This window comes from Anoplolepis gracilipes, chromosome 11 (assembly GCF_047496725.1).
Source record: "Anoplolepis gracilipes chromosome 11, ASM4749672v1, whole genome shotgun sequence".
NCBI classification, from domain to species: Eukaryota; Metazoa; Arthropoda; class Insecta; order Hymenoptera; family Formicidae; genus Anoplolepis; species Anoplolepis gracilipes.
The window spans coordinates 5,221,214-5,238,880 of NC_132980.1; the positions used below are offsets into that span (position 1 = coordinate 5,221,214).

General features: G+C 27.1%; 1 protein-coding gene across 1 annotated transcript; it reads left to right on the forward strand.

The window, feature by feature from the left end:
* Positions 1-1,421: 1,421 nt before the first annotated feature.
* LOC140671164 (probable G-protein coupled receptor Mth-like 3) lies at positions 1,422-7,401 on the forward strand. The gene is made up of 5 exons (XM_072902312.1): positions 1,422-2,708; positions 2,930-3,008; positions 4,508-4,695; positions 4,842-5,007; positions 5,954-7,401. The coding sequence occupies exons 1-5, from the start codon at positions 1,631-1,633 to the stop codon at positions 6,324-6,326; spliced, it is 1,884 nt and encodes a 627-aa protein (XP_072758413.1). The 5' UTR covers positions 1,422-1,630; the 3' UTR covers positions 6,327-7,401.
* Positions 7,402-17,667: the final 10,266 nt, after the last annotated feature.

The window sequence follows — 17,667 nt, forward strand, 5'->3', positions numbered from 1 at the left end:
ATTAGAAGATAAGAGAATATCGATAATTTGAATTTATATCCTTGATGAGTGAATTTATATCCTTGAAAGGTTTCTTAAAAGCAATTCTTAATGTTGCTTCCTTGATGTATGATGTAAACTACAAACAGGTATTTTTGCATAATATTTCATTGTCGATTTCTATCCTAACAGATATATTATGAATTTAAATAAAGGAAAAAGTATATTTTTTTATTTATATTTGAGTTCAATTGTTTTTAATAATGAATAAATTCTAGATTTATCGTAGATAAATTCTGAAAATAAACTCTTTGACCGTATCATATCTTTAACATTTACGAAACACACATTCCACAACACACAATACACACGGGGTCGTTTGTGACTCCAATCGGTTTTTTTACTACAACTTTACTTAATTTTTTGACATTAATTATACATAAATTAAAAATTTAGACCTTAACTAGTGTGCTCATAAAAAGTTTATTGATGTAAAAGTTATAGTTTTCATGTAAGGAAGCCTAGAAGTAAGCATTCGGAATAACGAAAAAATGTTATTTATTACATTAATTTTATATTCTATATAGGGTATTGTAACAGGAAAAAAATCGAATATAATTCTAAGATGTTTTATACTACATGAAAAAAATTAGTATAACTTCGTTTATTGCAAAAAGTTGAATTAATCAAAACAATCAAAGTGACATATTTTTGTTACTTCTTTTCTTGCAAATTATTTATAAATAATTTTAAATATTTGAAATTTTTCTTTTTATAATAAAATGTATATATTTTTATAAAAAAACGATAAATGTTTGAAAAAACTTTAAAAACTCATAAATTTTATTAAAAAAGTTAGAATAATTTTAGAAGTCTTTAAAAATCTATAAATATTGACAAAAAAACTTAAAAAAAATCAATAAACTACTAATATTTCGAAACAATTAATACGCATAAAATATATACCGACCCAACAACATACGTTTAAACACGTTTTACACATTGTCAGTAGTTACTATGGGACAGATGCACTGCAGACTCTTGTAGGCACGTCACTTAAGTATATTTCTGCTAGATAGCGCGAAATCTAAATTCAATTTTTTTTTAAGTACAGCATAAAAAAGTAAAAAATAAAATCGGAATCTCTCCCTGTATACCATAAGTATTAATGCAGATCAAGTAATCATCATTATTTACCCGTTGTCTTGCGCCATAAAAATTTTATATAATATTTTTCAAAGTTTAATATAAATATTAATTGAAACATTAGCTTCTAAACAGTTTTTACGATATCGCTAAATTGATTCGTCTACTTTCTGTAGAAGTATATTAACAAAATTTCTTTAAACATCCTCTTACATGACTTATTAGTAGGTAAATTGCTTCTTTATTATAATCGACAAGGCATCAATCACGGCAGTCTTCTCCTATTTATAGCGCGAATATGTACGTTTAACGCCAGTTCTTCTCGTCGTACATTCGCGAGCATTGATTTCGTTGTTTCTCGGGAAAAGGACATCGTTGTCGTAATTAAAACATCACAGACAAACAACATACGTATTCTCGTGTTCGCAATTTATTATTGCAGCCGTTAGATATTAAATTAAAAATTACTGTCAAAAAATCAAATTAATATCACAAATTATTGACGATGTACGGTAAAAGTTTTGAATTTTGGTGTTGTGCACTTTTGTTCTTCGTTTCATCTACAAAACCTCTGCAGAATTTTACAATTGACATTAAGCAGGATAACAATTCGATGGTGAGATACGAACTTCACGTGAATTCCACTGAGAAAAATGGCAACGAGACAGTTTTCAATCGATATAATTTGCGTAAAAATTTCATCATGGATTACGAAGATGCTCAGGATGTGTTCCGTATTAATTCCAGAAGTAACAGTCGTAAAGATGTTGATTGGTTTCAGAATGAATTTCTCATGCATTATGTGAAATATCCTGAGAAACGTAATCGATTGCCGAGGGAGATTCGAGCAAACTTTACAAAGGTCGGCAACAAAAATCATATCAATAATGAAAATGACAATGAAGATTACATTGTTCCATACGAGACATGCGACAATAAAACTTGTATTCGCCTATGTTGTCCTCTCGGCGATCGGTATAACTTATCACTTCGCAATTGCACTGAAGAAAGACCTAAATATGTTTTTTTAGATGTATATAAATTCTGGAACGAAACAAATATGCAAACTGAATATAAGAAAATAGACGAAATGTTTCAATTGATTGTTCAGAATCCGTGCCCAAAACCTATGAAATTTGTACGCATCAATCTTAATGACGATAGTTGGGCATACTACAAATACGTTTTCTTCGAAAACGGCACTCTATATCTTTCTTACCTTGACCAATTCGTCGAATCAACATCCTATTGCCTAGCCTCTTTGAATCATGATGAGGTTATTGCAATTACTTGTACGGAGACTTTAACAAAAATTATAGAAGAAAGAAATAATTATATCAATACAGTTATTCGACCGCTGATGGATGATGTGTTAAACATCATCAGTTTTATTTGCATTCTAGTGAATTTGCTATGTATGCTGATGTTACTCTTGGTTTACATTATACTACCAGAGCTTCATAATATACATGGTTTCATGTTGCGTCAATACAGCAGTATAGTGTCTATCCTTTACTTGAATACCCTCTTACTAAAGATAATCAAACGGAGTAATCTGGTGTATTCTGTCTGTGTTGCAGCCGGTATAGTATAGCCTCAATGATGCAGTTAATGCAATATATACTATATACATTTGACTGATTTGTGTATACTTCTGTTATTCTTCATTAAATTTAATAAATTTTTAATTTCTTTCTAACAAACAATTGAAGTTTTTTTTTATACATGTAATTTGCCAATTATTATTCGTTTTAAAGTACCATCTCTAAATGTTGTTTATTTAAAATATTCTAAATAATTGCAGGTTTACTTAGCTATTTCAGCTCTGTAGCATGTTACTTCTGGTTATGTGTAATGAGTTTCGATATGTGGTGGACATTTAGGTAAGTAACCAAGTTTTTCATACATTATTTATAATATAAATTAAATTTCATAAAATTAGAATGTACATATACTACCCTCCATAAGTTTGGAAACATTCTATAACAATATTTAATATAAAGAAAATACATAATAGAAAACATTATTTTTGTTTGTAAATGTTTATTTACTGATTATATTAAAATTATCTTGAGTCGTGATTCATACGAAATCTGACGCGTTGGGGTCATTTTTAGTCATTGTGATTAATTTTATAAATTTTACAAAAACTTAAATTAAATTGCACTTAAAAATGACTTTTTATCACTCTGACGTGTAGTTATAATTCGTGCACTCATTACAGGCGCCACTACATCTAATAGGCTGTACTAGTTCTAATTATAACAGAGTACGTGCTATAACAGAGCAGCACGCGCAATTCAACTTCGAACTCTCTGGTATTACAAAATAATCACCGATATATTTTCGGCATGTATAAGTGTTCCAAATGTTCTGAATGGAAATATTTGTTGTCGTATAATATATTTATATCACAAACCTACATAGATCACTATCGTACAACTGCTTATCTGTTTCCTAATTTATGGAGGGCAGTGTATATAATACAATCGAGACAGAATGAAATCTTATTTGTGACATATAAACCCATTTGTTGAGATTAAATCTATGACAATATATTTATAAATATAAAAGATACTGTTATAATATTTTGCATTGCATTACGAGAAAATACTTCATCGTGTCACGTGTGTATATGTGTGCTGATTGATATTATAAAAACAATTACCCTGTTCTTTAATAAAATGATATTTTAAGTGGTAAATATGGATATTAAGGGACCCGCTTTCAATGACTGACTGTGATATATTTTGTTAAAAAAGTTTCTAGATTGTTTATTAAAAAAATTATTAAAAAAAATTTATCAAGTAGAATATGAATTTTAATACGTTTGTTTATTTACATTTAATAAACCAAATGCACTTATGGTGTAGGACTGTGATCCATCACCTGTATTCTCATCCTGAAAAAATTAAGCTAACTTAATCCATTCTGAGGAAGTTGAACTTTTAACTTTTTTCACCTCTAAAAAATAAATTGAATTTAATCAGTTGTCTTTGGGAGTGCAGAGTAAAAGGAGAAATCCCATCCACAGTCATACGTTCACTTAATAAACAATACAACTTAAATATACTTAACTGACGTAAACTTCATGCTTGAACAAACTCAGAAGATTGCATTAATTTTTTTAATTGTTAATATCTTTTTAACAAGCAACGAGCCACTAAACCATTATACGTTACTTAGAGTAGTGACATTGACAACGTACGTCAGGATCGTTGTCATTGGAAAAGGGTGCCCTATATTTATCTTTCATATACATATTTACAAAAGACAGATTTTTAAACTTCTTAATCAAAAACATATTTCTTTTAATGTGCATTTGCATCCAAACTTTTTATTTATTACCGGTTAAATGTAAAGTGTAAACTGCTCTTTGCAGAAATTTCAGCTCGTTAAAAAAGAAAGCGAACCAACAAGAAAACAACAGGAAAAAGCTTCTATATTCTATTTTTGTTTGGGGAGTTTCCTTCTTTTTCGTTATTATCTGTATCATCATGGATTTCGTTCCTAGCGTGCCGAAAAGCATGATCCGACCGAAATTTCAGGTCCACACATGTTGGTTTCAATGTAAGTGTATCTTAGCGTTAACATAATTCTATTGACAATATATTTAATTATGGATAATCCATTTGAAAATTTATTTTAAAAGTAAAGCATGTTTTATATACTTGCAATATATGATACCATTTGAAAAGCTTTATTTTATATTTCAGTTGGTGCGTCGGATCAGTTATACAATTTCACGCCCAAATTTAGTTCTACTGTTATTAGCATAATTTTATCCATTCATACAGCACTGAAGATTATGCGCTATGAGAAGGACACAGCTCATCGTCTTCAAGGTGCAGAGAGCCGATGTTATAATGAAAACAAGAAATGGTTCGTACGAAAACAACTCTATATTGATACACAGTTCCTATTTTAGTTAATAAAATATTTGTCATCGTATTCATTTGTGGACGGCATTGCAAAATTGATAGTTTTCAGTCATTTTTTACATTTTTCGACACAAGAATGAATTAAACATTTTTAGATTCTTCTGCTTGCGGCAATGTGCTTTATCATTTATAAGATTTTTTTTGTACAAATCTATTACCGCTATTTAATTGCGCGGGAATTTTCTCAGCAGTATCTGTTATTTTCGAAAATATATAATAAACAAAAAGAATAAATTTAAGATAAATATTTATATCTATTAATCCTCTGAGCATGAAAATTACTTTCATTGATATTTTTGTTCGAAAAAAATACAATTATTCCTCTTTCTATTTCTCTCTCTTCTTATAAGTTTAAAGTTTATTTTATTAACTCATTTTTATTTAATGAAATTAATAGTATTTATTATATTGTATATCATATTTAATATTTCGAATATAAGGCTCTTATTATTCACAAACAAGCAGTTATCAATTCGGTGAATAAGAGCCGTACGCAGATGTTAATGCGTAAATTTCTTAGAAATTAATATTTTACTTGGTGTATTTACCAAGAAATAGATTCTCATTTTTGAGATTTCTATACCCCCTCTTTACTCCCCTAAAGAGACGTAGGTGAGAAATATGTGCCCTGTGCACGTTTCAATTTTCGCGGAAGAAAAATAAATTCTCAGAAATTTACGCATTAACATCTGCGTACGGTTCTTATTCACCAGGTTGATAGTTGTTTGTATATTATATTGTCTCTATGTAATCTAAAAATGTAAAGTAATTACGAATTTTTGAATTATATCTTCATAAAGCATTATAATGTTCATAAGCTTGCTTTTAATAATTACTTATATTGTAATTTTAAAGTATAAAATAGAAATTTTTATATTTATTTGCAGGGCCAATCTGTATTTAAAATTGTTTATAATGTTATTTATTATAATAGCCATGGAGGCTATTATGGCGGCAGCTTTGGATTTTTGGGTGGTTAAGGATTACACTAATTTAACAATATTTTTCATTGTGTTAAGTATTTTTATACTGGAATTAATTAAAGGAGTTGGTATTTTCATATTATTTGTGTGTAAGAAAATAATTATACAAATGCTGTTAAAACATTTTCGTCAGAATCGCCGATATAGGTTCAAAATTTTTACACGTAAGGGTTTTTACAATTTTGAGCATGTACATCACAATATCCAACACATGAATTCTGTGGAAAAATATAAACTACTGCAAAACGAAAGCATAAACAAAGAATTTATCCAATGAGATCAATTTTATATATAGGATGTCCCAAACTTACCGCATCACTTGATAGTAACAGAATTGTGAAGTTATTTAAAGACAGAAATCTTAATATTTAAACGACTAGCTGAGTAATTACCAACCATATAGACTTCAATTGGAATAATGTAGAAATATTAAATATCGAAAAGTTTTATAATGAAAGATTATTATCGGAAATGATTTACATTAATAGACAAAAAATAGTCTTAATGTGCAGACAGATACTGATTGTTTAGACGCTACTTATAAGGACATGATAAACAATCTATCAAAAATTTGATGCGTTTATTGTTATATTAAGGTTAGTCTTGTCCCGACGGTTGATCACTAAACATCACATTAGAAGTAATTGTAATCGTCAAGTATTAGATACTGACAGCCTTGGATATTAAGGTATTACCAATTTTATTTGTTTGACATATTACCTACCAGACTCAATTTATAATTCCATCTTATATATATAATAATACACATCACCCCTCTTGGCTTTTCACCCAGAGAGAGGCGTTTATTCGGTTTTTAATTTTCACTTTTATGGCTGTTAGTGTCTAATCAATATGGTACTATAAATGGATTAATTTTAATTGTACTGTGTCAAGTATGTTGCGTTTTCCTTTTAGTTATATATAATTTGCGCTGAAACTAGTAAAAAAATTGACCGAAACATTCGCATCTGTAGTTAGATGGCTAGAATAGCAAATATTTAATAATAAAAATAAATAAATTTTTACGCTCACTAATGACTGACCTTGGACCCTCATTGGCCAATTTGTAAATTGTTTGTATATGACCATAGAGGACGGCCTTAATTTAGTTATTGTTTTAATATTTAAAGTTTGCGATTTTAGTAGTCGGCGTTTAAAACTGACCAATTGGATTGTTAAAATTATTAAAATTATTATTCAAATTGTTATAAATTCTCTCAACGTAACATGTTTATAAAATGTTTTGATATATCGCGCGAGTTTTGAACAATTCAATTAGTTCAAACGTTTCTCAATCACAAATGACTGTAATATCTACTATTAATAAGTGCAATAAATTAAGAAACCCTGTACTTCGGCATTTGATTACTTTTTTCGTGATATTTCGTATAATGCGCGGGAAATTCATTCTATATTGAGTAATCATTTTTGCGATTATTACTTTTGGAATTAATATGGAAGACATGTTGAGCATTATCGTTATGCAAAGTGAAATTTAAAAAAAAATTGTACCGATTGGAATCCATCTGACTGTCATTATTTTTTAGTAGAATTTGCGGGATGCTCGTATCTCGCTATCGAATTGTTATTTCGTTTGTTTTCAATTGTGAAATTTTGCAGACATTTTGAAGATGAAGCTAAGAATTAAGAGTACGTGACACCAAAGTGCAAAACTTTTATACCGCATCGTCGTTGCAGAATTAATTAGTCTCTTTTGTAGCAATTTCTTAATCTAGAATCTAATCTGTTGCAATTAATTTCGGAAATTAAAATACATATATTGCTTGTTTACGGTTTGTCGTGAAAATAAATTATTTTCCCGACAATAAATGAAATCACTGTTCGCGAATGTATGACGAAAGAAATTTGCAAGAAACACACGTATTTGTGCGATCAATAAAAAGAGACCACCCTGATTTATGAATCGCCGATAATAATAAAGAAGCAGTTGTATCTGCCAAGGATTCATATATACACGATGCTTAAAAAAATACTTTATTAATTTCAACAAAGAGGAAACGCATTTATTCAGCGATATGCAAAAAGACAATTTGTTACAAATATTATACATTGCATGTAAGAACATTTTCACGGAGCAAATAAATAACGAATTTTTTTTTATCTGTATTAAGCATATGATACAATTGAAGTATTTAGATCGAAACATAACTACAAAATCAAATATTGAATAAAAAGTTTTTATTTTTTTCTATTATCTCTTACATCAAATAATGTGTCAGTTAAGATAGATGTTGACAATGAAATATTATGCAAAACATCCGGTTTGTAGTCATTTACATAGCACGCATCAAACTTCATGAAAGATAATGATATTCAAATGACGTCGATATTTGTTCTCAGTTCATAATCTTAATTTTATTTTTAAAAAGAAAAAATGTACAAATCCAAGTTATGAATATGTGAAAAACAAAGATATGCTAAATGAGTGATGTGAAATTCGCAGTTGATTTTATTACGTAAATCGTTTAATAATTACACAGACATAAGGAAACGCTACCTCATTAATTGTCAATTATATTATCAAAGTTTTAATTAACAATCGTTATTTTTTGAAAAGTTATTAATAAAAAAGGAATAATAAATAGTGTGTAATTCTGTGATACTGTGTCTAAATTATACGTTTTTCAATATTTTATTGTAAAATCAATATTTGATTTTGTAAAATAAAATCCATGTAAAATGGGTATCCATAGAAGACATGTGGACGTGAGAAAAGAGCTCTTTATTATTTAAAATGTTTATAAATATGGTATTAATAATCAATTGTATAATATAATTGATCATTAATATTATATTTATGAACATTTTAAGTAATACTCCATGAAAATAAATAATTCGAAAAATTATAATTGTTTTATGTTTTTAGATATATATACTCATAGAAATAATATAATAAATACTATTAAATTAAATAAATAAAAATAAGATAATTATGGAAATTTTAAGCTTAAGAGAAGAAAGAGAAACAAAGAGAAAAAAAGTTGTACCTTTTTTCAAAAAATATTTTTAAAAAAGCAGTTTTTATACTAAGAGAATTAATAAACATAAATATCATCTTAATTTTATTTCTATAGTTTATCATATATTTTCGCAGATATCAGACACTGTTGAAAAAATGTGTGCGCGATTGAACAGCAATAATATGTTTTTACAAAAAATCTCATAAATGTGAAACACACATTGTCCCAAGTAGAAGAATCCAAAAATGTTCAAGCCTCTCTTGCATTAATAAATGTAAAAAATGATCAAAAACGATTAATTTTGCAATTCACAAATAAATACGGTGGTATATATTTTATTATCAAAATAACATAACTGTATATCAGTATAGGTTTGTTTAAGTAGCATTTGTTATTTTCTATTTGATAAGCATGATAATTTCTGCTAAAATAGACTACCCTACTATTTTTACTCTATTTCAGTTTATTTTAAGACATTACCATAAACACATTTTAATATTTTTTAATTCTTAAACAATTTTAATTTAAATTAAAAAATTAAACTAAAGAAAATTTACATTTTAATTTATATATTAATTTTATATTTTGATATTTTAATTGTTATTATAATCTAAACATATTTATTTGATTTTTTTTAAACAATATAATAAGAAATTTATTTATTTTTTATTATTTTGATAAAAATTTTTTATTTCTATTGTATAGCCCAAATCCTTAATAAGATTACGTTAATAATAATATATAGGTACTCACAATAAATCAAACATAATGCCAAATGACGGATTTCGGCAAGCTGACAAATTCTATGATGATACGGATAATAGTGGAAATAAAAAAACTTTCTCAAGCATAGATAAAATATATAAAATTCTTTTTTCGTTGATGTTTAACATTTTTTTGGATTAATTGTAAGCGAAAATCTTTGCAAAAAGCAATTTATATTTAAGTGGTAACAAATAAAAAAGGTTGGGATGTAAATTTATATTTAAAAAAATACGATTTTAAGAAGAATGCTTAAAACATTATACAACTCTATAAACTTGTAAATATATAATTATATAAAATTATTTACGTTATGTTTACAATCGACAAGATAAACTACTACATATTTACATATAAAATTGATATTTAATTTGATCATCAATTTTGATTTAGCAAAGCATTTGATTGAGAAATTAAACTTGTACTACTGTATGAAAAATGAAGAAAAATTAATATAATACTGATTTAAACTTTTATAAAATAAAAAAAAAATTACAAGAAAGTTTATAATATTATATATTGTTAATTATTATATAATATAATAAAAGTTTATTAATAATTTAAAATACATTTTAATAATACATTATTTCACTTTTAGTTATTATTGTAGTCCCAGAAAAGTGATGAGCGATTATTTAGAAAGAATCGATTTTTGAATCAATCTTGAATCGAAGTAACTAAGATCGATTTACTAAAAAAATCGGACCAAAAGAATCGATTTCCTAAAAATCGATCTAAAAAATCAAAATTACATAACAAGAACTAAAAAGTCATAATTTTGTAAGATGGATTATATTTGCATAACTATAGTAAATTATGGTTTACTTTAAAATAATTTGATTTATAAAATTATTTGACATTAGTTTCGGAGACACTCAAAAATATTTAAAAAAAGAATAACAATATTTGAAAACATTTTTTTTTTTTTTATATATTTATTCAATTTTTTATTCGTGCGCAGATTGAAAAGCGCCACTTTTGACACCACTAAACGTACGTATAACGAATATCAAATATCAACAGATCAAAATTCAATTTTCTACAAAAAGAATCGATTCGTATAAGAATCGAACAGAAAAAAATCAATTTTTTGAGGAGAAAGATCGATTTTCTGAAAATCGAATCGAGATCGCTCATCACTAATATATATATATATGTATATACATATATGATAATATATAAAGCGACTATAAATGATGCAGAAATGCATCGTGACCGAAGCGATAATCGCACGAGACCGGAAAGCGCTCCAGGAGACGTACCGGAAAGGTGTCACTGAATTGCAAAAAGTACAAGCGAGGAATTTTGACTTTGAACTTTCTCGCCTGCACTAGGACCCGAATCCGCGAATTCAGCAACATGACCATATTTGGTCATCTGAACGCATATGTTTATATATCTCAGACGAATATATTATTGTGGATTTTGTATATATAATATAAATCATAATTTTACATATTAAACTTAATTTACATTATAAATAATGTATTCTATGAAAGACTTATAAATTTACCTACGATTGAAAAATTTCGAAACAATCAAAATAAAATTTAAATGTAAAAATTTTATAGAATATCTTTATGTAAAATCAACTAAAACCTTCAAATCTCTTATTTAATCTTATTATTCTTCACAATCTTATTATTCTTTACAATCTTATTATTCTTTACAATCTTATTATTCTTCACATTTTTATACTTTGCAATTTTATTTGCATTTTTTATGAATAAATTGAAATAAAAGATAAGAGAATGTCGATAATTTAAATTTATATCCTCGATGAAAAGTTTTTAAAAGCAATTCTTAATGTGGCTTCCTTGATGTATGATGAAAACAACTACAAACAGGTATTTTTGCATAATATTTTATTGTCGATTCTCATCTTAACAGACGTATTATGAATTTAAAATAAAGGAAAAAGTATATTTTTAAATTTATATTTGATTTTAATGGTTTTTAATAATAAATAAATTCTAAATTTATTGTAGATAAATTCTAAAAATGAATTCTTCGACTATATCATATCTTTAACACTTGCGGTACACACATTCCACTACACACGATACACAGGGGGTCGTTTGTGACCCCGATTAATTTTTTTGCTATGACTTCACTTAGAATTAATTTTTTTGACATTAATCATCCATGAATTGAAAATTTAGACCTTAACAAGTGTGCTCATAAAAAGTTTATTGATGTAAAAGTTATAGTTTTGATGTAAGGAAGCCTAGAAGTAAGCATTCGGAATAACATCGAAAAAATGTCATTTTTTACATTAATTTTATATCCTATATAGGGTATTGTAACAGAAAAAATCGAATATAATTTTAAGGTAGAAGTCTCATACTACACGAAAGAATTATTATAACTTCGTGCCTAGCAAAAAGTTGAAATATTCAAAAGAATCAAAATGATATACTTTTGTTACCTTTTTTCATTGAATTACTTATAAATAATTTTAAGTAATTGAAATTTTTCTTTATATAATAAAATGTTTACATTTTTATAAAAAAACGATAAATGTTTGGATAAACTTTAAAAACTCATAAATTTTATAAAAAAAAGTATAAATAATTTTAGAAGCTTTAAAAAATCTGTAAAAAACAACTTAAAAAAAATCCATAAACTACTTATATTTCGAAATAGTTAATACACATGGGGTATATACCGACCCAATAACACACGTTTAAACGTTTCACTCATTGTCAGTAGTTAGAGGCAGACTAACTATGGGACAGATGCACTGCAGACTCTTATAGGCACGTCACTTAAGTATATTACTGCTAGATAGCGCGAAATCTAGACTCATTTTTTTATAAGTACAGCATGAAAAAATAAAAAATAAAATCGGCATCTATCCCTGTGTACCGTAAGTATTAATGCAGATAAAAAAACCATCATTACCCGTTGTCCTGCTCCATAAAAATTTTATAAAATATTTTCCAAAGTTTAATATAAATATTAATTGAAACATTAGCTTCTAAACAGTTTTTACGATATCGCTAAATTGATTCGTCTACTATCTGTAAAAGTATATTAATAAAATTTTTTTAAACATCCTACTACATGACTTATTAGTAGATAAATTGCATCTTTATTATAATCGTCAATGCATCAATCACGGCAGTCTTTTCCTATTTATAGCGCGAATATGTATGTTTTACGCCAGTTCTTCTCGTCGTACATTCGCGAGCATTGATTTCGTTGTCTCTCGGAAAAAGAGCATCGTTGTCGTAATTAAAACATCACAGACAAACAACATACGTACTCTCGTGTCCGCAATTTATTATTGCAGCCGTTAGATATTAAATTAAAAATTACTGTCAAAAAACCAAATTAATTTCACAAATTATTGACGATGTACGGTAAAAGTTTTGAATTTTGGTGTTGTGCACTTTTGTTCTTCGTTTCATCTACAAAACCTCTGCAGAATTTTACAACTGATAATAAGCAAGAAGACAATTCGATGGTGAGATACGAACTTCACGTAAATTCCACTGAAAGATATGGCAACGAGACGGTTTTCAATCGATATAATTTGCATAAAAATTTCATCATGGATTACGAAGATGCTCACAATGTGTTCCGTGTTAATTCCAGAAGTAACAGTCGCAAAGATGTTGATTGGATTCAGAATGAATTTCTCATGCATTATGTGAAATATCCTGAGAAATGTAATCGATTGCCGAGGGAGATTCGAGCAAACTTTACAAAGGTCAGCAACAAAAATCGTTTCAATAATGAAAATGACAATGAAGATTATATTGTTCCATACGAGACATGCGACAATAAAACTTGTATTCGCCTTTGTTGTCCTCTTGGTGATCGGTATAACTTATCACTTCGCAATTGCACTGAAGAAAGACCTAAATATGTTTTCTCAGATGTATATAAATTCTGGGACGAAACAAATATGCAAACTGAATATAAGAAAATAGACGAAATGTTTCAATTGATTGTTCAGAATCCGTGTCCAAATCCTATCGAATTTGTACTAATCAATCTTAATGACGATAGTTGGGCATACTACAAATACATTTTTTTCGAAAACGGCACTCTATATCTTCCTTATCTTGGCCAATTCGTGGAATCAACGTCCTATTGCCTAGCCTTTTTGAATCATGATCAGGTTATTGCAATTACATGTTCGGAGACTTTAACAAAAGTCATGGAAAAAAGAAATAATTATATCACTACAGTTGTTCGACCGATGAATGATGTATTAAACATCACCTATTTGATTTGCATTCTAGTGCTTTTTTTATGTATGCTGATTTTATTCTTGGTTTACACTATACTACCAGATCTTCATAATATACATGGTTTCATGTTGCGTCAATACAGCAGTATAGTGTCTGTTCTTTACTTGAATACCGTATTGCAAATGCTAATCAAAAAGCAAAATCTATCGTATTCCATCTGTATTGCAGCCGGTATAGTATAGCCTCAATAATGCAGTTAATGCAATATATACTTTTGACTGATTTGTGTATACTTCTGTTATTCTTCATAAATTTTAATAAATTCTTAATGAGAAATTGAAGTTTTTTTTTTAAAAAATCTAATTTGCCAATTATTATTCATTTTAAAGTACCCTCTCTAAATGTTATTCACTTCTAATATTCTGAATTGCAGGTTTAGTTAACTATTTCAGCTCTGAAATTCATAAGCATGTTTTTAATAATTACTTATATAGTAATTTTAAAGTATAAAATAGAAATTTTTATATTTATTTGCAGGGCCAATCTATATCTAAAATTGTTTTTAATGTTATTTATTATAATAGCCATGCAGGCTATTATGGTGACAGCTTTAAATTTTTGGGTGATTAAGGATTACACTAATTTAACACTAAGTTTTATTGTGTTAAGTATTTTTATACTGGAATTCATTAAAGGAATTAGTATTTTTATCTTATTTGTGTGTAAGAAAACAATTATACAAATGCTGTTAAAGCATTTTCGTCAGAATCGCCGACATAGGTTCAAAATTTTTACACGTAAGGGTTTTTACAATTTTGAGCATGTACGTCATAATATCGAACACATGAATTCTATGGAAAAATATAAACTACTGCAAAACAAAAGTATGAACAAAGAATTTATCCAATGAGATCAATTTTATATATAGGATGTCCCAAACTTACTGCATTACTTGATAGTAACAGATTTGTGAAGTTATTTAAAGACAGAAATCTTAATATTTAAACGATTGAGTAATTACCAACCATAGACTTGAGTTAAATCACGACTTTAATTGGAATAATGTAGAAAGATTAGATATCAAAAAGTTTTATAATAAAAGATTATTATTGGAAATGGTTTACATTAATAGACAAAAAATAGTTTTAATTTGCAGACAAATACTGATTGTTTACACACTACTTATAAGGACATGATAAACAACCTATCAAAATTTTAATGAGTTTATTTTCATATTAAGGTTGGTCTTTTGTCCCGACGGTTGATCATTAACATCACATTAGAAATAATTGTAATCGTCAAGTATTGGATACTGACAGCCTTGGATATTAAGGTATTAACAATTTTGTTTATTTGACATATTACCTACCAGACTCAATCTTTAATTCCATCTTATACAGATTTAATACACGTCACACCTCCTGGCTTTTCACCTAGAGAGAGACGTTTATTTGGTTTTTAATTTTCATCTTTATGACTGTTAGTGTCTAATCAATATGATAATATAATTGGATTAATTTTATTTGTACTGTGTCAAGTATGTTGCGTTTTTATTTTTAGTTATATATAATTTGCGCTGAATCTGGTCAAAAAATTGAACGAAACATTCGCATCTGTATTTAGATGGCTAGAATAGCATATATTTAATAAAAATAAATAAATTTGTACGCTCAATAATAACTGACATTGGGCCCTCATTGGACAATTTGTAAATTTTTTGTATTTGACCATAGAGGATGGCCTTAATTTAGTTATTGTCTTAATATTTAAAGTTTGCGACTTTAGTAGTTGACGTTTCAAACTGACCAATTGGATCGTTAAAATTATTAAAATTATTATTGAAATTGTTATAAATTCTCTCAACGTAGCATGTTTATAAAATGTTTTGATATATCGCGCGAGTTTTGAACAATTCAATTAGTTCAAACATTTCTCATTCAAAAATGACTGTAGTATCTGCTATTAATAAGTGCAACAAGTTAAGAACACCCTGTATATTTGCCCTTGTTAAGTTTATCTCATTTTTTCGAGGCATTGATTTAACAAATCTAATTTGATACATGTAACATAATGCAAATATATGTATATTTTATGTATTTTGCGTTTGTCGTTTTTTTTTAATTTTAATTTGAAAATGATTAAGCAAAATTTCATCTAAATTTAAAATGTTTCGCACCATAAACATTTTTACAGAAAACAAGACAATTTTTTTAATGTTAATGATACAAGGCGTTTAATATTAGATAAGTTGATATTTATCAGGATAAAAATTTTAATTGTATTTATAATAAAACTCTACAAAATATCTATGTAAACCTTGTACAAATGTAAACTTAAAATAAGGAAATTTATGAGGAGAAACAGAATCTGGTTTTGAAATAAAATGTAGACGACTACGTTCGATAAAAGTTTTCATATTGTGTGCGTGTGTGTCACCGAGATGTTACGAAAATTCGGTTGATCGATTTACTCTCGATTTCTTACATGAGTTTTTTGATGACGGCATTTTGATTCTGGATTTCTTTTTGTCGCAAGTTTTTGGAAAACTCTCTGATGATTAACCGAAATTAATCGTCGCTCGTTTTTTCTGTATCTACGGAAATAATTATTAATGCGCATGCAATTACCAAATTATCATCCCGTTTTATGTCTGAATCTTTCGCCTATAATTGATTAGTTTTTATACACGAGACATATTACATGCGATTATTTACTTCACTTCTGATTGTTTTTAATTTTTTTTTAGTTTTTGACATTGATGAACGTCCAGACAAAGATGAAGACATTCGTTATTTGCACTTTTTTTATAATATTTGTACAATCTTTTATTGCTCTTTACTTTGCTTTTAACTATCTATTATTTTTAAGTAAAGTATCTGATATACATGTTGACAAATTATCAGATGTGGAAAATAAATCAGATAAATCAAAGAAATTTAATATCAATGATTTGCAATTTTAAATATTTTCAAATCAAAAAATCGTAAAATGAAAGATTGTGAAATTAACAAACATAATTATAAATAGCAAACTTGTATTGTAAATATATTTTTTGAGATTCGCAAATACCTAAACTTACAATTCATATTTTTACAGAAAGATAAGATCTATCATTGTATGATTCTATAGGTTTAACTTACCACACTGAGCGAATTCCACACATTTTGTTCGCTGTAATCAGTGCGAAACAGTGACTGTTACTGCATAGTTCCACATGAGTTTTCAACTTTTTATGCGAAGTAAGATCACAATTATTAACGTACTTATAATATTTGAGTTTTTTCCAGATAGAAAATTGCAAGTAAGTTTATAGTATTGTGTATTGTTAACTCTTTTATAATTTAATAAAATTTTTTTTACAATTTCAAATTTTATTTTATTTACTTACGATTGAAAAATTTTGAAAAATAATTAAAAGCAAATGCAATTGTAGATAAATTTTATATATCAATTTAATTTTACACACACACATACATACATATATATATATATATATATGTATATATATATATATATATATATATATGTATATATATATATATATATATATATTTATACATATATTTATATATCATATATAAATATAATAATTTTATATAAAATTAAGTAAAAACTTTAAATCTCTCACTTAATACTTCAGTTCTTCATATATTTATACTTCACAATTTTATCT